Source organism: Chelon labrosus, assembly GCF_963514085.1.
Source record: "Chelon labrosus genome assembly, chromosome: 19".
In the NCBI taxonomy this organism is placed as follows: domain Eukaryota; kingdom Metazoa; phylum Chordata; class Actinopteri; order Mugiliformes; family Mugilidae; genus Chelon; species Chelon labrosus.
The window spans coordinates 16584833-16610607 of record NC_140352.1 but is presented as its reverse complement, the minus strand read 5'-3'; the positions used below and the strand labels follow the sequence as shown (position 1 = coordinate 16610607).

The window sequence follows — 25775 nt, the reverse complement described above, 5'->3', positions numbered from 1 at the left end:
AATAAAATTGTGACCCATCATCAATTTATATTTTGGGTGTCTTCTTCGACCTTCTATTATAAGTAGTTTAATCACCCGTGATGTCTCATGCACACTGGTTAGCGCTGTGTCCCTTCTTGACCTGCTCTGACCCTGGCTGGGCACACACTACTCGACTACATCTGTCACATACCCGTTTATTCATGGGCTTCATGCAACAAATGGGACGCTGTCAGCAATTTACAGACGGCATGCAGGGAATTCTTCTCATGCAAAATCACACGGTCGATATAAACCCGCTAATTTTCGCTCTTAGAAATGCACATGGGGTTAGTGGCATTCCCACCTCCTTAAATTAAACAGCTGAATATCATATCATATACTCCTTTGTTTTATGTATTTGAGGCTTTATTAGAGTACCGTCTTACTTTAACACTATAAATGAAAAATCACAACAATATTTACAATGATCTAGTGCCTAAACGTGATGCAGTAAACAATTAAATGATAATATACAAATATACAAGCCTGTTGAACCTGTTCTGCTGTTTTAATTTATGCAAATACACATTTAATCCACTTTGCTATTAATTTTATGGCACTCCAGTGGATGATTTACACATTGCTCTCCCATTCTTGGAAACTATTCATTTCATCTTAATCAGATCCAGCTGTATAATTGCAGTCACGGAGGTTAGTGCCAAGGAAAGGAAGGAAAGACGTGAACACACGTGTGGACACATTAATACATCCATCCAGAAACACACACATACTGTACACTGTGAGCGCACACACGGCAGCAGCTGACGGCAGCCTGATTGCGTCGAGCGCTGCAGTGATGAAACTGGAGATGCTGCTCAGAATTCACACCGGCGGCCAGCTGTAGTAGAATGCAAATTTACGCAGAGAGGTATCCTGCGTGGGCAGACGCACACGCTTCATTCAGAAATGTGACAGCAAAAAGAAGTGCTGAAAAAGTGCCTCTGTATACATATTCCTGTTTCAAATCCTAATTATAAAATAAAAATACTTTTTAAAGATGGTATTAATCCATAAAAGTGTCCTGATAGAGTCAACTGCATTACTAATACATCCTCTGATTGTGATTAACTGCCATCACAGTGTATGTCGTGTATGACATGATGTGAGGATGCAGCTGGCAGGTAGTGTTCATGTGAAGGTAGAGCCATCAAACCTACCTCTCCTGGTCTGTCTGATCTTTGGGCTCAGCATGGCTGTCATCGCTCGTCCGCACGCTCTCCTGTCGGCATGTTCGTGTACATCCAAGCACCCCACCCCTGAGTCTCCCTCTGCCTCTGCCTCTGTCTATACCTCTCTCCTCTTCTCTCTCTGACCTTCTGCAGTGCGGCCGGCAGATAGGGGGGTTGGGTGAACATGGGAGGGGAGGAGAATGGAAAGAAGAGGAGGAGGTGGGGTGGTGAAGAAGAAGGAGGAGGGGGGAGGAACAGCCCCTCTTTTTTTTTTTTCCCATCCGCACACACGCCCAGTTGCCTCCACCCCTCCCTGTTACATTATTCATAGCAGTACATCCGCCCGTGGTACATGGAGGTTTTTTGGGGAGGGTCATCCACCGGCAGAATTTGTCAATGCCTAATAAATGCTGGATTTGAGGCGTTCTTATTTTCTAGAATAACTGATTTTTCACAGATCTTGCAAAAGGGAGGAAGAGAGGGCGTTCATGTAGCAGGTTTCTCCTCCTTCTGCGCCTAATTAAGCTGTAGAGGTCCTCAGCTTGTCTCCACCTCCTTCCCTTAATTACTCATTTCCCCCACCCTTCTTCTGCTTTCTCTCTCATCCCGGCTTCTTACTATACCAATATTGGATCTGCCTTCTCCTTCCACCTGTCTCACCACAGTTTCTTGATAATAGTGCTATAGCCTGTAGCAATCCCTAGTCTATTTTCTTTCACCTACTTTCACCATTTTTGTCTTTGCCAATCTTGGCTTTCTAAGAATGATGCCGCCTTCAGTTCAGAGCCAGGGATGAGAAATTCCCAGCTCGTACAGTAGGTTGTAATTACACCCTGCAGGCATTCCAGTGGCACAATTCAGAAAAAACAAGGGAGAATAAACACAGATCTCCCTCTAACGCACAATGTCCTGTCGCCTTGAGCTGCAGTAATTGTCCTGTAATTGACACAAGTGTAGGAGTGTGGCGCTTATAGCAAAGGAAGTTCATAGCAAAGGAAGTTCATAGCTAAAAGGGTTTTAATGAAATTTTTGGAGTCTTCAGAAAACCTGTTTCAACCACACTGTAGTAATTTGGTATGCATTCAGTCTTAACAGTCTGAGGCTACAGAGGCCACCATTTTTTATTGATATGGTTGCAGTGGTTTCAGGTGTTCGTGTTGTTTGTCTGTAAACATTGACGTTGCGCCATGTTGTTTGATGATATGTGGGGGCCATCTTGTGAAGAGCACGTTCTTTTCCCAGTTGCTGCTACTTTATGTTGATTATCTGCTTCCCCTTTTGGTTGTTTGGCTAAAAGTTCGGTTACATATCAGTAATATCCAATGTACATGGAGAGAGTGAGTAGACGGTGAAGGAGCCATAACGGAAGAAACTGAATCACAATGCCAACTGATGGTTTTTGGACAAACTAAGCAATAAAATGAATAAAATAAATCCATATCCATGAGCCCACTGCCCTCATCTCAATGACATTATCATATAGCCTAATTTTATTTTTTGTTGGGTGTAACGATTGGGACACAAAATACTTTTCTTTCTACCATTGGTGGTGTGCCATCTAATCCTCCACTGGTCCTTACTCCAAAAAACATTGCTTGGCATTGTGCTCATGTTCACCCATTAAAGTTTCTTTTGTTTCTCCTTTTCCTTCACTATTACTTCCCTTCTCTGGCCGATTCAAACATTTTCGCCAAACAAAACAAGGTATGCAGTTATTGCAAAACTGCAGAAGGTACAACTAACAGAGAGTGTTCTATGTTGTGTTCCCATTCCACATGCAGCTTGGTGTGACGTTTACGTTGTCTTTTCAGAGCTTAGCAAGAAAGGTTGCTGTTATCTGTTTATAGCTTTGACTGTATATAATATGGACACTTCCTTGCATTGGCCAAACTGATGCAATTTTCCCGGGGGTACGGGCAGCGCCATCTTGCGACTTTGAAGCTAGAGTCTGCACGGTGCGGTCTGAGAGTGGAGCCACACGGAGCCACGTTATTGATGCCCACACTTCCGCCAGACTCGTTTTCTTTTAATTAATACTGCGCTCTGCTCTACCTCCACCAGTTACAAGGAGATGTTGGATTATACACTGTACTCATTTATTTTTTCCAACTCTAACGGCCCTACAGACTGCTTCATGGAGCGGTTGGCATGGCAACTTGTAGTCATCATGATGTCACATCCTGTTTCTATAGTGTCAAATATCAGAATCAGAATCAGAAAGCGTGACACTTGAACATGCATCATTATTGTATTAACTACGTAAAATGACCATCCTTGAATTTTTTTTTTTTTTTTTTTTGACGTCAACTTTCGCATTTTAATTTGGCCCAAGTCCCATCCACTAACATGGAGAAGGTGGAGCTCATGAACTATACTGCAGCCAGCCACCAGGGGGAGCACTACTTGCTTTGGCTTCACTTTTGAGGAGCTGTTCCGCCGCCCATCTTTATACAGTCTATGGTTTATAGCAAACGGCAGTAGTTCACATGTACTACGTTACTCATGTCATTGTGTCACTTTGTGAAGACACAAAAATAATGCCATAGCTAAATCTAATCATAATAGAGAAAATATGTTGCCTGACATAGATAAATTGGTCCCGCTATAACAGCATACAAACATGGAACACGTTATCTGGTTTTAATTATTCTCTTATTTTTTAAAATCTTTTTTCAGCTCACAGTCATTGCTGTCTGCCTTAGCAGGAGAGTTGTATTCCCTGTGATTTCACAGATGCACACAGGTTGTTGAACAAGATTATTATCAAGTTGGTCCATCTTTCATATAATGATTTAGTATTAGCATTTTCTGACAATTTATTATTATTTTTTACGTAATTTAATTCTCGTTTTCTGAGCTTCTTTTTTTAAAATTCTTTTTTCTACTTTTTAAGAAAAAGACCAGAAATTTCCAACTTTCAGTCATTTCTGGAAGGCGTCGTCAGATCTGTCGTTGCTGTAGCAGCTGTGCTTCCCTCCTCCTCCAGTGCACAGAAGATAATAGCCTTAAGTCCTGCACTGCAATTGAATCAGAGCTGGTCTCGCGTCAACCACAGCTGCTCTTATTACAGAGCAAAGAGGGGAGGGAGGCGCAGAGGGGGCGGAGGGGTGTGTGCACCCACACATAACATACAAGCACACGTACACACAAGATGACAAGCGGCTACAATGAAGCACCAAATGCACAGAGGTCTAACACACACACACGCACACATACTCACGGCAAAGCAAAATGGAGCCAAAATGAGGCTGATAGAAACAGAGATAGGGGTCACAGAAGCCGTAATGAAACAGTGGAAGAGGAGGCACACGCCAACAAGAAACCAAAATGAAGCACACACACGTACAAAAGCACACCGAGACGCCAAAATGAGATGCCAGTAAAAAAAAAAAAAAGCCTTCTGTGCCAGCGTTTGGTTTAAGACTGAGGTTGGGTGAAGGCGATGTGGCCGCACCAGGCTGGGTGTGGCTCTGAACCCTCTAAATTTATCACCCAAATCATCCTCAAGTTGTTGTGTTATCACATTGTGGAATGTTGGACAGAAGAGGAATGGACAGGATGGTGAGAAGAGGAGGGAGCAGGGCTCGAAGACTGGACGTTTGAAGCCACACAGCGAGACCAGTGGCCGACAAACCGACCGACAAAACAGCCTGCAACCAAAGTTTTCTGGTTTTGTTTAGCTGAAACCGGGGTTCTCTCCGGCTTGATGTGGAGACGCGGTGTGTATTAAAGTGGGGTGGAGTATTGTGACTGACATTTGTGATTTACCTTTTTTGTGATATCAGATTTTTCTCCTCCATTGCAAAATTCTGATCTCTGCTTGTTCTTCTGGTGTAGAATATAATGTCAGCAAAGGCAGTCCTGTGGCTTACAAGGCCTTCAAAATAGACAAGAACCACTTGACCATCCTTCACCTGGCAGAAGCTTGTTGAGCATAATGTAAAGCGGGGATATGCTTCACTAATGACGAGACTTTCAAATGGGATTTTGCAGCTCTGGTCCACAAAAGACCTGTTGTCAGTGGGTTCATCAGTCATTTCAAGCAGCTGCAGAGTTTTATATCCAGATAAATGTAATGTGTTGAAATGTGTGGCATGTCTTTTTCTTGAACAAAGTCCATATTTATTAGAAGCTTCTTAGACCAGACTGTACAATTTCAAAGCAGTCATCTGGATCTTTGTATAGAGGAGCTTTGTCCTGTTGGACAGATTCACCATACTTAAGGCTGACATTTTTGTAAGCCTAAAAAGGTAACCACCCTACCCCCAGGCTAACTCAGAATTGAGACTGTTAACTACAAAACAGAGACCTTTGTCAGTGTCTGTGGCGGTTCTGGGGGGTCGAACAGAGGCCAGCAGTAACACTGAGTCTGGACCCCCCTGTGCCCCCCCTCCGAACGAAGATTATACAGTAATTATTAAAATTGTGATATCGCGCCGACGCAGAAAGCGGAACTAATCCGCGTGGCTCAACATTCTAGTCTGATCCTTTAGTGCGTTACACCACTGAAAATGGCGGTCAGTTTTGATACCATCCACCCAAGGAGAAGCAGAGAAACGATTACCATGAACAATATTGTATTGTTACAAGGTAAGACTTCTGGTCAAGAAATGTTGTTGGCTAACTTTATGAATTATAATAGCATTCTGCCGGACCAGGCGTTAATGTCATCTTGAGGTGATTGCATGCTTCTAGCTAACGTTAACGTTACCACGACACAAAAACGAGCTCGCCACAGTAGCCTACTGTAATAAATGTTATTTATATACTGGGTTGCTGAAGTGTTGTGTATAAGGTTGCCAACTCCTTGAAAAATAAATAAGAGACACTCTTGGCAGGGCCGGTCGACCCGACTGCCTTCACCCTCCCCGACGTGGTGAATTTTTTTTTTTTTTAGCCCTTATTTGTGTGTGTGAAACGATTTTTTTAACTATTTTACTCAAACCTGAATTGAATTAAATTCATATTTTTGATTGATATAAACATAGACATGTATACATAGACACCTCATTGAACGCTGGACCGTACGTCAACGTCGCCGCCATATTGGAGGAGGCAGCTCTGTCCCGCGAACCAATACGAATTAATGGAGTTAACTTTATTAAGCGTCTTCTACAAAGTACTGTAAGCATTTACACATTCACACACGAACGTATATATCCAGGGAACCGATAGGAACCAAAAACAACGTCTGTAACATTCTGAGTAGTTAATGTTACAGACGTTTTTGGTTCCTATCCGGGTATATACGTTCGTGTGTATATCCCGTTGACTCGTATTGGTTCGCGGGTCAGAGCTGCTTCCTCCAATATGGCGGCGACGTTGACTATCGCAACAACGGGCCACCCCGCTCAATGAGGCGTGTGTCTTGTGCCTTGGATTATACATATGTTGTTTTTCAGAATAAAAAATGATTTTACATGTCAAGAATGTCACAGTTTGTCGCAAGATAGTTAAGTAAAACGCTATGGAAAATACGTAATTAAACGAACTACAAGTCCCGCATGCTGGCGCATACAGAACCGACCAAAACTCCCTTCGTGTAACTACAGCTCTCGACATGACCCGATTTATAATGATTTTCACCTCGTTTGATGCTTCTGCCTTCGTCCTGGAAGAAGACGGTAAAGCTCAACAAGGAGACAGCCATAGTTCTCTAGTTACGTACATTGTTCGAGACGAGAGATGTAGTTCACTAAGCGATCTCATACAAAACCTAATGTTGTTCAGCTTATTTACGTCAAATAATTTATCTCTTGACGTGAAAAATTTTCTTTTAAATTCACACACATCATATGTAAAATTCATGCCACAATTCGATCGGGACCAGAAAATAATAATGATCTCTCCATAGACTGCCGTTCATATTTTTTCGAAAGATAGGTCCCATAACCCGGAAGTAGAGGGGCGGGACTTCGGCTCTCTATGTCTATGGATATAAACTCATGGAAAACAAATTATTTTTCAACAATTTATTTTTAATACAAAATAACAAAATTCACAAAATAAATATATTTCTTAACAGAAACCTGTCCTGCTTAACTTTAAACTGTATAAATTAATATCAAACGCTGGAAAGCAGACAATTCCTCTTGTAATAGTGCAATTAGAAAAGTGCAAACATAAAGTGTGAGGAAAAGTTGTTGCTTTGTTGTCTTCCGGTATCTTCTAGTTGCTTATTCCTCTCCATTGTGTTTTGTTTGATTTCGAATCTTTGTCTTTTTTTTTCCCCCAGGTTGAATGTGCCCCTCTGACAAAACCCCTGGCCCCCCAGCCAGACACCTTCAGTAAAACTGGTCTAGAACCGCCACTGCAGTGTGACACCATGCACCATGAAGAGTATTTTCGAAGGTCAGTGTGGCAGCGGCTTACTCTTCTGCGAATCATTTTGCATAACACTACACAGCTAGGTGGACTGCGTTGGATAACGTAATCTTGGAGGCTGGTTTCACTGTCAACTGTCATCACAGCACATTCCTGAATACTGTTAACCACAGACCCATCATTGTAATCTATCTATCTATCTATCTATCTATCTATCTATCTATCTATCAGCAGCATCATGTCCAATGGAAAGAAAGCCAACGAACGTGAGGTAATCAACTTGAAAACGGCTAACACCTACGTGGAGGTGACGCCGGACGGTAAACGCCGGCTGGACCTCAGCTTCAAAGGGATCGTTGTGGTGCCCAAGTGCATCCAGAAGTTGTGCGAAATGGATGAACTGAACCTGAGCGGGAACATGATCAGAAGGCTTCCAGACTTTATTGCTTCATCAGCATCAGCGTTTTGGATCTGCACAGCAACTACGTGAGTACGGCAGGAAACTGGGGAAAAGAAGCTTCGAAAAGTCTCTTTGTAGGTTGTCAGCAACTAAACGTTTGAAAACCAGTCAAGTAAATAGGTGGCTACCATACATACATTTATTATGTGAAGTTCTGATTTAAATCTGAGACTCTCTACAATGTTACAAACCTGCAGTACAGAGTTACCTGACTGACAGCTGATCGGCTGATTAAATGTAGCTTCTTAGTATACACAGTGCAACTTAAAATCTTTTGCCTACCTTTGAAAACTTTCAACATTTCTGCATAAAAACATCAGCAAGGTCCTGGAATTAGACAAATAGAAGCCAATGAAACAGAGAGATTGTACCTGTGCATGTATTTATTTAGGAAAATGAATCAATTGTACATTCATGTGCATTGCAAAAGTATTTGAACCCTTGTTTTCAGTATCTGGTGTTGCCCCCACTTTTGCAGCTATAACAACAACTAAATGTTTCCGGTAAATGCTGATGGAGGAATTGACAGGAAGAGTTTTATGTGTTGACGTGGCCTCTGCATATTTTTATGGTGCACACACGACTAATAAACACATTTGCAGTCAATTAAATGATCACAAACACCCCACAGTGAACATGTGGGCTTCTGGCCTACTGAGTGTGAAAGGCTGTAGGGTGGTTCCCCAGTTTGCCCAGTTGATGATTGACTTATGTTGCATGACTGCGTCATTGTTTTAGTGTATAATGTCTAATGTAGGAGCCAAAATGACAATTTTGTAATAGATACATGCATATGCTGCAGTTGTAGTGAAACAAAAGACAAAGAAGACGGTGAAGAATATAATTTCTGTTACCAGCTATGTCTCTTATTGCAGTTGGAGGAGCTCCCTGTGACTATTGGCCGCCTCCAGAACCTGGAGGTTCTAAACCTGTGCAACAACAATCTGACAAGCCTCCCCAGGGAGATCGGTCTGCTGCAGAAACGCCACACCCTCAAACTGGGTCTTAACCAGCTGGAAACTCTCCCCAGCTCCATCGGTACATTGAAGGAACTCCGCGACATCGGTCTCTCTGACAATCGTTTCACCCGTGTCCCAGGCTGCCTCTCGAGACTGGACAAACTGGAGAAGGTCAACCTCGACAGGAACCCCATCCTTACCGAGCAGAAGCCAGACGTCAGTCAAAGAAACAGCCAGATGTCAGCCATGATAACAGAGAGGTTTTACATGGTCAAAGAGGGCTCTGTGTGTGAGTCCTGCTGGAAAAAGTGCCAAGATAACAAACTGGAGATGGAGAATGTGGTGGAATAAAGGGACAAAATTCCTGTGCAAAAATTACATAGAAGACTGCAGTTTTTCAATGAAAATAACTGTTGGCCCTAATTTGTCCACTGTTTTAGTATTTCTTAGTGGCCACTGGTGGTATTGCAGCAGCAACAACAAAAATCCCCTGTGAGATAAATGCATTTAGGCCCTTTTTTCACTGCTTCTGTTATACATATTACATATCTGAACCTTCCCCAGTGCCTCGAAAAATGTCTTTATTTAAGCAACATTATTAGTCGAGTAGAATCTATGGGCTAGGCCAGAACGCACAATCGTTGCCAACAAGGGAAACACCCATCTGTATGTGCAGTCTGGCTTCTGGTGTAAGTAGTCCATCCAGTAGTCCACGCAGGAACCAATCTAGGCTCAAGACACAGCGACCTTCTTGATACAGGTAAGTGACTACATGTGGTCTTTCCTAGTGATGTCACCAGGAGTATAATTTCGGTCCAAATGACATCTCTGTGGTATGAGGGGTGATTTCAGCATTAACAGGACTGATCAGTGTTTGACATCCCTGTAATCTGAATCCGTTCGGAACCGGTCTTTGTATTTTTCTTTCAGTGATTGCAATAAATTACCAGCATTTCACAATAATTAACAGTATTATTTTACAGTAACATGTAATTAAGTTCCCTTGTAATATCCCAATTAATACCTGTAAAAATGACAGTATCCCTGGATTTTACAGCATTTAACTGTTATTTTACAGTAAAATCCTGCAACAGCAACACTGTAAAAAAAAAAAAAAAAAAGGATTTCACAGCATTCAACAGTATTACAGTGAAATACTGTATTGAAATATTCTCTGGTAAGTCACATGACATAACCGAACTTGGACCTTTTTGAACTGAAGGCACCGTTTCCCTTTTCTCTTCTGGGCTGAATGGAGAAGGTGAGCAGCATGCATAACTTCTGTTTGCAGCACTTACCCATGTTATTTTAATATGATAATAATATGTACTTTGAAATGAGCGTTTATCGCATGACACAGTTCATATTTTGTTAGCAAGTGCCTGAAATTGTTGAACGTTCTCTCACAGCATTTGCTAATAGTAATAATAGCTAGCGAAATGCTGCTAGTAACACCATTAGCAACTATTTGCTATATGTGAGAGAAGAAGAAGAGAGAGAAATAAGAAAAACGAACAAGAAAGTAAGTGAAAAGGTTTGTGTTCAACGTTGCTACGTGTACTTTTCAATGTGTTATATGGTTGGGCCACGTAGCCCCACGTTTGATCAACAGTGTTGATGAAGCATGAAACTCAAGAATTTCCCTTCAGTGAGAGCGTGTGGGGGTACATGTAACTGTGTTTTGCTGCATATAAAGTTACCGTACTCGATTTTCCTCTCGTGAGCGGTCTTTCTGCACCTAGACACTGGGTTTCCGTGTTAAGCTAACGATCAGGACAGCTGACAGTCTTGCCTGGACCTGGGACGAGATAATCTTAGATGGGGCCCCCCATGCCCAGATCTCTCCTTTTCTTTTGCGCTTTCTCTCCTCTGTTCTTCCTCTCCTGTTCCTCTCCTCTGCTCTTCCTCTGCTCTTCCTCTCCTCTCCTCACATCGCTCTCTGCAAAAGACAAGTGACAGGAATTGACAATAATGGTTAACATAAACAAACTACACATAAGCTGTTGCCAAATAAACTCTTCATATGTATTGGAATTCTGACACTAGCAGGAAATAAATGAATATTTACCATTGTATTTAAGGCTACTGCTGGTGTGACATGTTAAGATTTGAACTCCAAATGCCATGCGCCTAACTTTCCTTGTGGCAAAATCATCTATGATGTCTTTAAAGTCCAGTTTCTTGGCAAGTTGACGCTCTATGGAGCGCATTGCCAAACCGTTGAGCCTCTCCTGGGACATGTTAGAGCGCAAGTAGTTTTTTTATTATCTTCATTTTACTGAAGGCCCGCTCACCTCCAGCTGCAGTCACAGGCAGAAACAGGAAAATACGCAGCAGGACACACAGGTCTCCATAAATGCTCTGTAGTCCCATTGTGTATATAGCATTAAGTAGGTCCAGAGGTCCAAGACCGGTGACCGGTAGCCCGACTCTGTCCCTCCACTCCGGGATAGCGGGCCCCTCCCACATCACTCTCGCGCTCTTCTCTCTCACCGGTAGCCTGACTCTGTCCCTCCGCTCCGGGACAGCGGGCCTCTCCCGCATCACTAATCTGTCTCGCGCTCTTCTCTCTCACCGGTAGCCATTGCGCGATCACTACACGGAAGCATAATCCAGGCATTACTCTGTCCCTCCGCTCCGGGACAGCGGGCCTCTCCCGCATCACTCTCTCTGTCACCTGACTGCAGCCGGATCTCTCTCCTCTCTGACGGAGCTACCAAACTCAACTGTTTCTGTCAAAGACAACGTGTTGTGTCAGGCTTTTATACAAGCTAATGGACGTTAACATTAGAGCTAGCCTGTTAGGTTACGTTACAACGCTGCTAAACGTTGGCTGCGCTGTTTCTTACCTTGCTCTACGTTCACTTTACTACTCCCAGCTTCACCGTCACCACCTTTTTTAAAATATTTGTTAAGAAAATCTTTAAGGCCTCTATTTTCTTCTTCTCTTCTCCTCTTTTCTTTCCTTTTCTGAGCACCGGACTTGTGCTGACCGGACATTTTGAGCGTACTGAACTTCAAATCAAATGGCAACGTCAAATTTTGATCAGTGGCCAAACCATTTTTGGGTTGGGTTGGGGTGGGGGGTGGGGGGTTCTTGACCACTATTTCAAGGACAATTAGGAAGAAAACAAATAAAAAGCTTTTATGTAACTCAAACATTACATATGTTTTTCCACAAAAAGGCCTATTTTAATATATATATATTTTTTAATTATTCCATAATTTAATGAGGGCCCAGTTCTGCCCCCTCACCCCCTACACTGGGCCAAGGACTGGAGACCCGTTTGTCCCCCCCTATCGGCGGGCGTGCTAACGATACACCAGCATCATCCAGTTCAGCTTCATGTCAAGTCTGGGGCTACGTGGCCTAACCATATAAAATGACTTTGGAAGGTTTATGACTAGGAAGTTGAATTTCTTGAATTCCTGAATTTCTTGGCATTTATGCCAAGTTGTGTGTTGGGGGAGGGGGGTGCAATGATTGTAAATTCACAGTAAATGGAAACCTAATCTGCATTACTTTCACAGTAAATTACTGGCCAATATTTGCATGACCTCCACAGTATACATTGTAAATTCACGGTAAATTACTGTCAACTTGTGCATTACTTTGACAGTGCACACTGTAAAAGTACAGGACCTTGTTGTAATGATGTACAGCAAAAGGCTGTAATTCCCCAGTAATGTACTGTAATATCACAGTAATTGCTTTGTCATTGAAGCTGTAAAGTTACAGTTTACAGTTGTACTTTTACAACAATGCATTGTAATATCACAGATGTGAAATTACAGTAAATTGCTGTGAGGACATTTCACAGTAAATTGCTGTAATCCTTACTGTGAAAGTCATGCAAAACTTATCCAATTATTTATTGTGAATTCACAGCGAAAATTTGTGCAGTGTGATTAATGGGATTTTTACTCCCGGGAGCTGAGACTCTTCAATAATTGTCAATAATTGTATTTATCCGTTCTCTGTCACCTTTGAGGTCAAACAACGTCGCAGGGGATGATGCTCAGAATGCAAATAAGTCCTCCAAACCCAGAATGTTTGGAAAACCTTTTAAAATATTGATACAGAAGATGATTAAAATTTCATATTTGCTCGGATGGGCTGTGCTAAACCAGACCAGCGGGGTGTCTGCTTTAGGTGTGACTGTTGACTTAGCATTACTTATTGATCACCACTGACTTGACTGCGACGAGCGTGAGTCGGGGGCAGCGCTGACATGAACTCTGTCAGAAATTGTGTTAACAGCAGATTTTATTTCGATTGGACTTTTTCTGTTAAACACCAATCTGGGGTTGGGCAGAAGCACAAATGTGTTCTGTGAAATATTTTGCTTAGTATGTGTCTGCAGCGAGGAAATAGTACAGTGCAAGCAGGAGAATACCAATAGAAAGAATATTAAAGCCTCTGGAGAATTTTAATGGTTCTTTGGCTTGTATGCAAGGAACAGTGCAGTAAACAAGATCGGCTCATTAAACCCAGCTGAGTGAGTGAAACCCTTGAGTCGCATCCTTTAATCAGGAAAAATAACATCAAACTGAGAGAGAGCGGTGCGACTGACTGAAGACACAAAGCAGACAGGTGTTTTCCCATGAGGTGTGTCTGTCTGTCTGACTGTCTGCTGCTGTCTTTCTGCCTCTAACCCCACCCCCATTACCCTCCCTCACTACTCTGTCACTGGCAATTAGCACAGGGCCATGACTTCATCCCCTAATGGTTATGAGAAGAGCAGACAAGACAGCAGACTGTGGTGTATGCAATATGGATGGAAGACGACTGCCTGTCTGACTGGGTTTTCCTTGTCTTTGTTTGAATGTTCTTACTCAGTCATTTTGCCCGATTAGAGTTGTTCCCTGTGAGAATTTTTGTTTTTAAATTAACTGACTTTAATGTCTGTGCTGAGAAGTCAATACTATGTACCTGCTACCATTTCCTGCTACCATATTCTAGACATTCTAGACAGTATGTACTACACTTGCTTTTTAACATCCTAACCCAGGGATGCCCACAGTTTTTTGGCTTAAGAGCTACTTTTACAACGACCAAATGGAAATGATCTCTCTCTCTCTCTCTCTCTCTCTCTCTCTCTCTCTCTCTCTCTCTCTCTCTCTCTCTCTCTCTCTCTCTCTGTAGGCACACCTTTCATAACCTTAGGGCACAATACAATTCAATTCATTTATGATCACTTACCTTACTCTGTTGATTTGCACTGCACAGATTTAGAGTCTAGAGTCTAGAGTCCATAGTCTTCCACTCATTTTATACCCTTTCTTTAGTCAATATAATTGGAGAGCTAACTACTTAGTTTTAGAGTTTTGCAGCAGCTTGCGCATTTGGCTGTGAGATCTCAGACTGGCTGTCCATCATCATTGTGTTGTACCTCAAAAAGTGTCGAATGCCATAGTGTCATGCGATCTATCCTTACTATCTCCGTGATCTACCGGTCGATCTACGGAATCGACGTATTGGGCAGCCCCGTCCTAACCCATACGGATATACAGTATTCAACCCATGCGGGTTTGAATGAAGTTGACGTCTGTTTGTTAGCTTTCAAAACTAAATTCTGCGCCTTTCTATTAAATGTTTCCAGTGCTCCTTTAAAAAAAATATTTATATATTTTCTTTAATCTGATCTTTTGGTTTGTTTTTATTATGGCAATCTCCGTTGTCAAGAAACAGGCTCAGAAATCGCCCTTCCTTTGAGATAAAGCCACACCAGTCGCAATTAATGATGTACAAGCTGTCGATCAGAGATTCTTTCCCATCTAAAAACTCTATCAAGCAACCTTCCTTTATTAATTCGTAGATTTCATTTAATTCTTTCTCACTGCCAGAGACAATGAATTCATAGAACCCAAGTTACATCCATAACCCCACCATACTTCTAGTTGCTCTAGCGCATTTCATCTCCATAGCTACAATGGCTCCCCTTTCAGCTCTAGCAAAACAAATCATTGCTGGTTGATGTAAAATTCATCCCTGTTAGTGCACCAGCATGCAGCTGAATTATGCAGCAGAATTTTTGGTATACTGCATAATACAGAGAAACTTATCTGCATTTATCAGCATTGTGTGAACTCGTTTGGTAGGGTCTTAGATGTAACAGATATTCATTCTTATGTAAAAATATTTAAAACATAAATCATGCGGTGTGGATGTCAGTAAAATCAGCAGTACATGTATCCAAGTCGTGTGGTGGAGTTACCAAAGAAGCAAATTTTCCTTGGTGTTTATAACTAAAGTCATTAATGACGCTACATTGGTGCTGATAAGATATTGTACAATGCCAAGATATTTAACTCTCTCTTGATCGCGGGCTTGTTTGTGTATGTGTCAGTAGGTGGAGTTCAGTGAATGCTATTGTCGCTAACACATTATCTGTGGTCAACGCTGGAGGTCTTTAAGCATGTCAACAAACTTGACAGGTAGCGGATAAAAAAGAGAAGGTGATGGATGTCAGAGAAGGAGAGCATGTACTGTCCACTATGTCCAGGACATGATCAGCACTATGTCCCCGTGCTGGCCTGATCACATTCTGTGTTTTTAGGCTCAATTTAAGAACAAGTCACATAAGCCTTGATTTATTCTTTGCGAGACTGAATCTGATTAGCATTGTTTATGTTACAGCTCAAGAGATCATTTATTCTACTGCCCACTGACATTGTTTAAAGCTATTGTTATCAATATTTTGCTCTCCAAACATCTGGAACACACATATTTATAACATGGATTTTTTTTTTTTGTCTCCCTAGCAAGTTATTCTAAAACCCTGCCTACGGCCATGATTGGAAAGGAGATTTGTCACAGTAGCGAAGGTGCATTAATGATGGTTGCATTCATGTTTTTATGCATGCTGGTTTACTTTCATACATTACTGGGACACTTAGTCTAACTGAGTCTGTCATTAATTCCACCTACATTTTCTCTACTGTGACATGTGCTGTGAAAAAGGTCTATCACCCAGGGCTAGTCCAGGACTGTCTCGAAGACAGCAGGACCAGCCTCACAATGTACGTACGTAGATGGATACTTGCATAAAGCAGAAAATGTCATTGTGTTTTCATAGGCCAGTCTACACTGAGCCAGGCATTAAACAAAAGCACACAAACTATGATCAACAACCCCTACCTCTAACCTCTTCACCTAACCCTAACCATAGGCAACATTATTTTTTTCACTGTTAAAGTTTCCTTCTTATCCAACTTAAAAACAGGAACACACATGTTGTCTCCAGCTTGTTTAATGAGTGAGTGATAGCGTCCGTTTGCAGGCAAGATAGCTAATTAGCTGGTCATCATGTTAAACAGCAAGTGAACATACCAGGAAATATAACTTTGACCTGGTTAGGTGCTGTTGCTGTCCTCCTGCACTTCACTACAACATCTGACCTGCAGCTAAACTGCACTGCACCGGAACATACTATAAATAATAGTATATAATATTAAAATAGCCATTTCTGCTGTTGAGGTTCCCAACTGAGTGACCTGACATTTTAATCTCAATATGTACATTTACCAAACACACAACTAAATATAGGGTGGCACAGTAGCGAGGTGGTTAGCACTCCGGGTACTTCGGCTTCCTCCCACCATCCAAAGACATGCTCATTAGGTTGATTGGTGATTCTAAATTGGCCGTAGGTGTGCATGTGAGTGTGAATGCTTGTCTGTCTCTCTGTGTTAGCCCTGCGATAGACTAGCGACCTGTCCAGGATGAACCCCCCGCCTCTCGCCCGATGACAGCTGAGATAGGCTCCAGCAGACCCCGCGACCCTTAACAGGAATAAGCAGGTACAGAAGATGAATGAATGAATGAACAACTAAATATAGACCCTAAAGGAATAAAGTCATGTCCATGAATTTTGAATTAGTTGTAGAAGAACCTTTAGTTCATAGAGAGGACTTTTCAGGTTCCTGATTTCATTTCTTATACGGTAACAAAGTCCAATTACGGTCTATCTCAGCCAATAAAGGAGCCAGGGCTGTGCCGTCCGAATTAATTAGATTCTATTTGTGGCCGCGTCGCTTTGCCTCCGCAGCAATTCTGCTTCATTCATTCAGCCTGCCTCCGTGTGTTCAGATCATTGACAGAGTGGGGGGTGGAGAGACTGATGGCATGGATGAGGGAAAAAAAAAAGAGAGATGAAACAGAACAACAGCACATCTGTGCACGTGAATTGATTTTCAATAGCACCGACAGCGTATGTGTGCCCAGGTCTCCACCCAGCCGCATTTAAATAAAGATCACACTTAAAAACCTGATGATGGTCGATCACAGAGTGGTAACAAAAGTATGTATATATATATATATATTCACACACAGTAAATACAATCATGGCTTTTAATTTTGGTTCTTAGAAACAGCTTTTACAGTTTGCATTGTGACAGACCTCTGTCGCAGAAATCCAAATTCAGTGCCAGTAATAGTAAAAAGAGTTTAGACGCAAGACAAAAACAGAAAAAGCCTGAAAAACTTGCAAACTCCCATGATGTGGTATTGACAATCATTTGCAACAAGTTAAAAAGGACAACAATCATCCAAACCAGCCTTTAGAGACATGTTTCTTTGTCTTATACAGTTGTTTAGTCATATCTATTTAAGGTGTCTAAAGAGTACTGTGAATTGCTGTAGGCTTCCGCTCCACGTTTTACTGTAATTTTGCTCACTATCACAATACGGCTGAGTCAATATCAGCCGGCTTTCCTCCTAATGAGTCTGTCTGTGTAGCTCTTAATCCAGTCGACTCAGCATTCTTCAGCTCAGCCATGTGGTAGAAACTGAACTACGCAGGCCTCTGAGGTTGTATCCTGTTTTCAGATAGTATTGACTCCTTGTGTGGACATAGACAGATAATAACAAAGTGAGAAAAGATAGAATTGATTTTTATTCGGTAGCAAGATGTGCGGAACACAGGGAGGAGGCTGGGGTTGATGGATGCATTAACAAAACACTGTACTTTAATAAGGGGGACTGCTTTTTGTTTCCCATTTCAAACCAAATGTCTTATTTGCTTAGTATTGCTTAGTATTTTCTTTAACAATGTCCATTCCATGACATTATATGCATTGCAACTATGATAATGAAGGATTAGTATATAAATATAAGCAATGTCATGATTGTGTTAATTTCAAAGCCTTCCATAACCTTAAATGAATGCTTCCATAAATCTTACCCAGTTGTTTTTGTGTCTAAACCTAACCCAACCTTTTTTTATTTATTTGTCTTTGGTACGTTGTCTCTGGCTGCTAGTACGCTCCCATGTGTCATATTCAGAGTGCAAGTGTGAGTTTTATAATCGCAGTCGTTATATTTTACATAAACTGTCAAAAATGCACTAATTGACACAGAACAGTGACATATGTTAACCCTTTGAATTGATATGGCATCTCATTTATTGTGAAAAGCACAGAAATAAAGCACCATTAGTGACCAAATAGTCAAAATGAGTCAAAAGCTCACTCTCCTTTTCACAGTTTCGCTTAGCTCATTGCATCCATCTATGTGATGGCGTGCAGTGGGGGTTTTAGAGCCATAGCAGGTGCTATGGTGCATCCACAAACAATGCAATGACCAAGGGATGCATGAAAATCTTAAACGGATCTGGTCTGTAAAACCAAAACAGTGAGCTGAAAGTCAATAAAACGTTCTGTAGGTGTAGTTATGCGGGACCTTTCCATATTGCACATATTTGTCTTACTCAATGTTTTCATTTAAACAAAGTGTATTAGCAGCTTTAAATTCATTCATTCATTCATTCATTCATCTTCTATACCCGCTTAGTCCTATTAAGGGTCGCGGGGGTCTGCTGGAGCCTATCCCAGCTGTCATCGGGCGAGAGTAGCAGCTTTAAATGAAAGACGAATGTAGTATCACTGTTGAGAATCATCACAAACTCCCATAGTGGTACAGTAAACAAAAATCTGATTTGTTCTCATTTATCAGATAATAAAAATACAAGATGTACAAGTTTTTTGGATAACGATCACCTAAATCAGAGGCGTCAAACTCATTTTAGTTCGGGGGCCACATACAGCCCAATTTGGTCTCAAGCGGGCCAGACCAGTAAGATAACAGAATAATAACCTATAAGTAACGACAGCTCCTGATTTTTTTTTCATTTGTTTTAGTGCAAAGAAGAACAAGTAAATTAGGAGAATGTTTACATTTGAAAACTATCCTTTAAAAAAATGAAAACATGAAATTTCTTAAGAAAAATAAGTGCAATTTGGGCACTTTGCTGTCTGCTGTTTAGTCCTGGGTCTCAGTGTTGTGTTCTGCCCACTTTTCTTACTAAAACAGTGGACAGATTAGGGCTAACAGTTATTTTCATTGAAAAACTGCAGTCTTCTATGTAATTTTCGCACTTTGCAAATTCATGCTGCTGGCCAGATTTGACCCTCTGGCGGGCCGCTTTTGGCCCGCAGGCCGTATGTTTGACACCTGTGTCCTAAATGATCAGGTGTACTTTTTGATCACTGACAAAAGCAGTGATGGTGGCCGTTGGTAGACTTTGCTGCCCTCTAGACCAGAGAGAGTGTCAACACATGCAGCACAGTACTTGGTGTTTAGATTATCTTTAGTCAGTCCACTGCAGATAAAACCTGCATCTTAGTCACTGATACATAACCGTGATCACAGCGTGAAATTTGATCTCTAGTGGGTGAGGATCAGCTTCTCACTCTGTGAGAAATACTTAAAGTGAAACTAACTTTTTTTGTCTGGATAGTCAGTTAAGTACAGTTCAGTACAGTGTATAATGTTATATTTAAACCACAGTAAATTATAAAACCATGTCACATAGAAATAATAAATAACAAATAGTGATTTGAAATTGGTCCTGCATTAATGTGTTAAAAATGTAACCAAGCTGAGCATGCACAGGAATTTTGTCCCTTTATTCCACCACATTTTCCACCTCCAGTCTGTTATTTTGGCACTTTTTCCCAGCAGGACTCACACAGAGAGCCCTCTTTGACCACGTAAAACTTCTCTGTTATCATGAGGTCTGGCTTCTGCTCGGTAAGGATGGGGTTCCTGTCGAGGTTGACCTTCTCCAGTTTGTCCAGTCTCGCAAGGCAGCCTGGGACACGGGTGAAACAATTGTCAGAGAGACCGATGTCGCGGAGTTCCTTCAATGTACCGATGGAGGTGGGGAGAGTTTCCAGCTGGTTTAGACCCAGCTTGAGGGTGTGGAGTTTCTGCAGCTGGCCGATCTCCCTGGGGAGGCTTGTCAGATGGTTGTTGCACAGGTTTAGAACCTCCAGGTTCTGGAGGCGGCCAATCGTCACAGGGAGCTCCTCCAACTGCAATAAGAGACATAGCTGGTAACAGAAGTTATATTCTTCACCGTCTTCTTTGTCTTTTGTTTCACTACAACGCATGTATCTATTACAAAATTGTCATTTTGGCTCCTACATTAGACATTAAACACTAAAACAATGATGCAGTCATGCAACATAAGTCAATCATCAACTGGGCAAACTGGGGAACCACCCTGCAGCCTTTCACACTCAGTAGGCCAGAAGCCCACATGTTCACTGTGGGGTGTTTGTAATGATTTAATTGACTGCGAATGTGTTTATTAGTACTGAGTGCACCATAAAAATGCAATACAAATGCTTAAAATATATGCAGTATATATATATGCAGAGGCCACGTCAACACATAAAACTCTCCCGTCAATTCCTTCCAAGACGACGGGTCAGCAGTTACCAGAAACATTTAGTTGTTGTTATAGCTGCAAAAGGGGAGGACACCAGATGCTGAAAACGAGGGTTCACATACTTTTGCAATGCACATGAATGTGCAACTGATTCATTTTCCTCAATAAATACATGCACAGGTACAATCTTTTCTGTTTCATTGGTTTCTATTTGTCTACTTTCAGGACTTTGCTGATGTTTTTATACACAAATGTTGAAAAATTTCAAAGGTAGGCAAAAAACACTAAACAGCCAAATTGTTATGGCTAGACGACTGGGTCAGAGCATGTCCATAAAGTCAGGTACTGTAAGGTGTTCTCAGTATGCAGCTGTTAGACAACAACAAGTGGTTCAAGGAAGGCTTAAGGCTTGGGTACAAAAAGCAGATCAGTCAGACATGTTTGACCTGGAAATGTTATCTTGGTTTCTTGTCACTTCTTTGAGGTTCTTATCTTTGAGTTGTACCAAAGAAGAATCACTTTTATGACAAAATAATCAGAAGAAATCAATCAGGTAACTCTGTACAATGTTGTGAAGAGTCTCAGATATATTTTAAATCAGAACTTCATGTAATAAAACTATCTTTCCTGTATGGTAGCCACCTATTTACTCAACTGGTTTTCAAACGTTTAATCCCTGACAACCTACAAAGAGACTTTTCAAAGCTTCGTTTCCCCACTTTCCTGCCGTACTCACGTAGTTGCTGTGCAGATCCAAAACGCGGATCTTGATGAAGCGTTCAATAAAGTCTGGAAGCCTTCTGATCATGTTCCTGCTCAGGTTCAGTTCATCCATTTCGCACAACTTCTGGATGCACTTGGGCACCACAGCGATCTTTTTGAAGCTGAGGTTCAGCTTGCGTTTACCGTCCAGCGTCAGCTCCACGCAGTTCTGAGCCGTTTTCAAGGTGATTGTCTCACCTTTGCTGGCTTTCTTTCCCTTGGGCATGATGCTGCTGAGAGAGAGAGAGATAGATTACAATGATGGGTCTGTGGTTATCAGTATTCAGGAATGTATGCTGTGTTGACAGTTGACAGTGAAACCAGCCTCCAAGATTATGTTACCCAACGCAGTCCACCTAGCTGTAACTGTAGACCAAGTCAAGTTTTACCTTTCTCCTTGGATAAAATATAGGTAACAATATCACCTGACATGACAAAACAAATTAACTAACTAACCAGGGGTGATTTCCAGTAGTAAAAAATGGAATACAAAATCAGAACAACCATTAAAGTGAATGATTGGGTTTAAGAAAAACTCTTCTGATTTGATTTTGATTTGATGACTTACCCGCACGAATAAGGCTGCCAACTTTGGTCCAAACGTCAGGAAAGAGATAAAGGGCAACAAGAGTGTCTCTGGCTCCAGAGGAGAGTCGTAAATAAAGCTGCTCAGACTGTTTTCATTCGTTGCCAGGCAACTGCTGTTGGGTCTCCAGCAACAGCAGCACTATTTGCTCCCCTGGTGTCTGTTTGGAAGGAATTTTGAAAAACGACGGTAACCAGTTTCCAGAATTATTATCTTTCAAATAAAAAGTGTGCATAAATGTTGTTCAGTGACATTACTGCAACCAAAGATGTGACTTTCTAACGCATCTCAAGGATTTTTAGGTCCAACCAGACACTCACATATCACATATGGGACATTAGTGAATAAGTCTAATGTGTGGAAGTTTACAGCATGACCCAAAGGACTGATAAAATTAGAAATTTGTTATTGTTATTTACCTCATCGCGTCACAGATCATTCCCATTAAATGCTATAGTTTCCTTTTTTTTTAACAGCGTGAATAACGCTGACCATCTCGTGACAATGCAATGTTCTGCTGGGAAACTTTAGGACCTGGCATTCTTTCATGTGGATGTTATTTAGACATGTAGCGCCCACCTAGACCAGACCAGGCACCCCCACCCTATAGCAATGATGCTCCTTGATGACAGCAGCCATCCCCAGCAGGATGCAGCCTGACACAGGCACACACACACAAACAGCACAAGGTGTTGACCTGGCCTCCAAATTCACTAGATCCCAAACTGTATCAAGTATCTGTGGGATGATCCACAGAGGCCCCTCCCCTCAACCCACAGGAATCAAAGGCCCCCACTAACAACATCCTGTTTCCAGACACCACAGGACACCCTCACACCCTAATACTGTTTAAACTACATATGAAAAACCAATGTATTGTTACAAAAGTCTCACTGAAGAACACATAAAGGAAACACTAAATGACAACATGAAATAGCGTATACAGTAAACTGCTTAGATTCAGTGTTAAAAAATGTGATACCAGGCACTGAACTGCCAAACATGGGACAGAAATGTGACCTTACTGGCTGCCTGTCTGACCCATTTCCCAAGCTTTGACATGATACGCCAGTCACACTCTGATTCCTCACCAACATGCTCAGACATAGAGTCAGCAGTAAGTTCAATGTATCACATACTGTAGTTGCAACATGAACATCACACAGCCGTGCCCTGTCTAAATTTAGCCTCGTGCATTTCAGATGGTGCATTCTGACTTGATACGAATACCGCACAGTAACTCCGGTCGGTCAGTAGGTGGCAGCGTCTCTGTAGAAATCCCACTGTAGACTTAGTCTGCCATGTCCCGTCTCCTCTGGGGTAAAGATTAGAAACACAAAACCTCTTGTTTTTTATGCAGTAAAGTAAATAACAAAGGAGATATAAAACCAAAACATAATCGGCAGCTGGAAACACTACTGCTACAGCAGCAGGGTAGCTGACAAAAGGTGTGCAAAGTCAACTAAGTTCCCAGATAGTAGCAAGTGAGTTATCAGCAAATAAAACTACAAGTAACTAATAGCAAGAGAAACAAGGGTCCGGTCCCCGAAAGAGGAAGGCACAAGGCCTCCATGGGCCTTTATTTCTGCCATAAAGCACAGGTGTAGCAAAAAAGCCAAATCAGTAACCAAGGTTCAAGGTTTAACGTCTAATTTTGCTTGAACTTTTAAAATCCAAAAGTGAACAATGTACAGTGCCTGAGTAGTTTAGAGTTGAAGAAATCATTCAAACCTTGTTATTAGTTTTAGGTCTGCAGGCAAAGCAGGTCACAAATTAGGATATAACTGACCGTGATATACACACAGTTACAAAGCACCCTTTATTTCAAGGGCCACTCAGTCTGTGTTGTTGTTGGAATTAATTTTAGTAGTTTCAATAAATTAAATCTCAAGAAGACTCTCCCAGTATGTAATACAAAGCAAAGAGGCAAGTAGATTCATTTATATGTGTGTTTTAAAATGTTCCTTTTATTTTAGGTTTGGGTTGACACCCACTGCCAAGCCAGAAGTGGCAACAACGTGCCTGGGTGAGCATAAACACACATGTGAATCATGGCAGTAAATATAATCATCCAGTTGAAAGAAGAAAATCACTTGGGTTAGGAGTTGCATTCCACTGTGCAAAGAATGAGAAGCCATGGCGTTGTAGGCTATGAAAAAGTAGCCACAAAAATCCATATTCTTTGTAATGTTAAACTACAGACCGACCCAGCCACTGTTTAATTACTCCCCATTTGAAAATATGATTTTTCTTTTGTATTTCTTCATGTGTTGTTTTAGTCTCCCAGAGCAGCAGGAGAATACAGTCAATTAGCCTGAGTCATTTCCCTGTGGCGTGTGAAATACAGGTCAAGAGATGTGCTCACGCTGGAGGAAATGATGATGGCCTAACTGAGTGCAAACAGAAGCTCAGGTTCCATGTAATTATTAGAAACGTGAGCGCGAGTCAGAGCGTCTGTGTGTCTATGCATGTTCATTTGTGAGCATGATGGACAGCGGGAGGGTTTGCAAGTTACTACAAGCAGCAGTGTTGGACGGTTTAAGTTGAGGATGATTTCAAAAATAAAGCTACAGCAAGATATCATGGAAATAAAACACCTTAAAACAGCATTCTGTGACATGACAGTAATGTCTTGCAAATATTTATCCTTCTACATAGGTGCAAAATGTGGATGCTGATGCATTATCAATTAAAAAAAGCAAGAATTAAGAAATAAATTGACTGTAAATGCAAAAAATCCTGAATATCTTATTTCCTTATACTTAGACACTTAGTCATTAAAGCTATACACCAGCAGTACACACTAGAATGCTGTCATGAGTTACACTGACTCATGACTCCAGCTAAACACAGATAAAAAACACTGTACAGAAATCTTTATATATAGTTCAGGAGCTCAGCAGTCTGAGGGCCTGTGGGATGAAGCTGTTACAAAACAAGGCTGTGAAACCTCTTCCCAGATTCCAGCAGGGACAACAGTACATGGTTGGGGTCTGGGGTGATGGTGTGGGCCCTGGACAGTCAGCGTTTTTGTGCAATGCCCTAGACGGGAGGAAGCGAGGTGCAGATCATCTTCAATGCCGTCTTCGCAGCTCTCTGCGCCAACTTCTTGTGGGAGGCACTGCAGCTGCCAAACCAGACAACAACCCCATGACCACCACAAGACGACAACTGTAACATACATACTTCAAGAAGTATTATAGACAGTCCCTCTGAAGCTACTGATAGTTTGTACCACATCTTATTCCCCATTCAGATCTTTACTTTTAGGGTACAATCTACATCTGTACATCTAACACAGGCAATCTATCATTTGTTTGTGAAATTCCCAAAATCAGTGATGTTGATTTTTGGTCAATGGCATGGTTGGATGGCAAGCTAGTCTTGCTTTGAATCTTCAGGATTTCCCATACAATGTTAATACTACGGTGGCCCGCCAGGGTCTAATTTACTACGCCATGGTCTCATGGTCTATGTTGTTTTTCCTATTGCTCCCGAAACTCTCCATCCGTCCCCTGACCAAAGCCACCTCCCCCAAAATCAAACAGCTGCTCTGTACTGAATGACGACGGAAATGGCATGGAAAACATACATAGCATGGGAAGTTATTTATGTTGTTCACTAATAAAAACTGATATTACCGTCACTCTTTAAAACTCAACGTTAGTGCTCTTGATTTTTTTAGATCATGGAGATTTACAGAGAGTTAAAAGAGAGTTCGTGAAATCCTGGAGGAAAAGACTCCGGACGTAACGTGAACTAGCTAAACTTTATACTTAAGTGCTAGCTAGCAAAGACAGCTGTTTACTATAAATTAGA

At 41.6% G+C, this 25775-nt stretch overlaps 1 protein-coding gene and 1 pseudogene across 2 annotated transcripts; one reads left to right on the top strand and one right to left on the bottom strand.

Annotated features, from left to right (window-relative positions):
• Positions 1 to 7748: 7748 nt before the first annotated feature.
• On the top strand, positions 7749 to 9369 carry LOC311504066 (annotated as a pseudogene). Its single transcript has 2 exons — positions 7749 to 8000; positions 8850 to 9369. The product of its transcript is annotated as an uncharacterized misc_RNA (transcript).
• A 10346-nt stretch (positions 9370 to 19715) lies between these two features.
• Positions 19716 to 21731, bottom strand: lrrc18b (leucine rich repeat containing 18b). Its single transcript, XM_084567037.1, has 2 exons — positions 21345 to 21731; positions 19716 to 20249 (listed from the first exon to the last, which is right to left on the bottom strand). The coding sequence occupies exons 1-2, from the start codon at positions 21594 to 21596 to the stop codon at positions 19872 to 19874; spliced, it is 630 nt and encodes a 209-aa protein (XP_084423163.1). The 5' UTR covers positions 21597 to 21731; the 3' UTR covers positions 19716 to 19871.
• Positions 21732 to 25775: the final 4044 nt, after the last annotated feature.

Bases quoted from the DNA above. Each gene is read 5' to 3' on its own strand.
- lrrc18b (XM_084567037.1), bottom strand. From the start codon at position 21,596: ATGCCCAAGGGAAAGAAAGCCAGCAAAGGTGAGACAATCACCTTGAAA. The intron at 20,250-21,344 runs GTGAGTACGGCA...CTCTTATTGCAG, and splicing joins TGGATCTGCACAGCAACTAC to TTGGAGGAGCTCCCTGTGAC.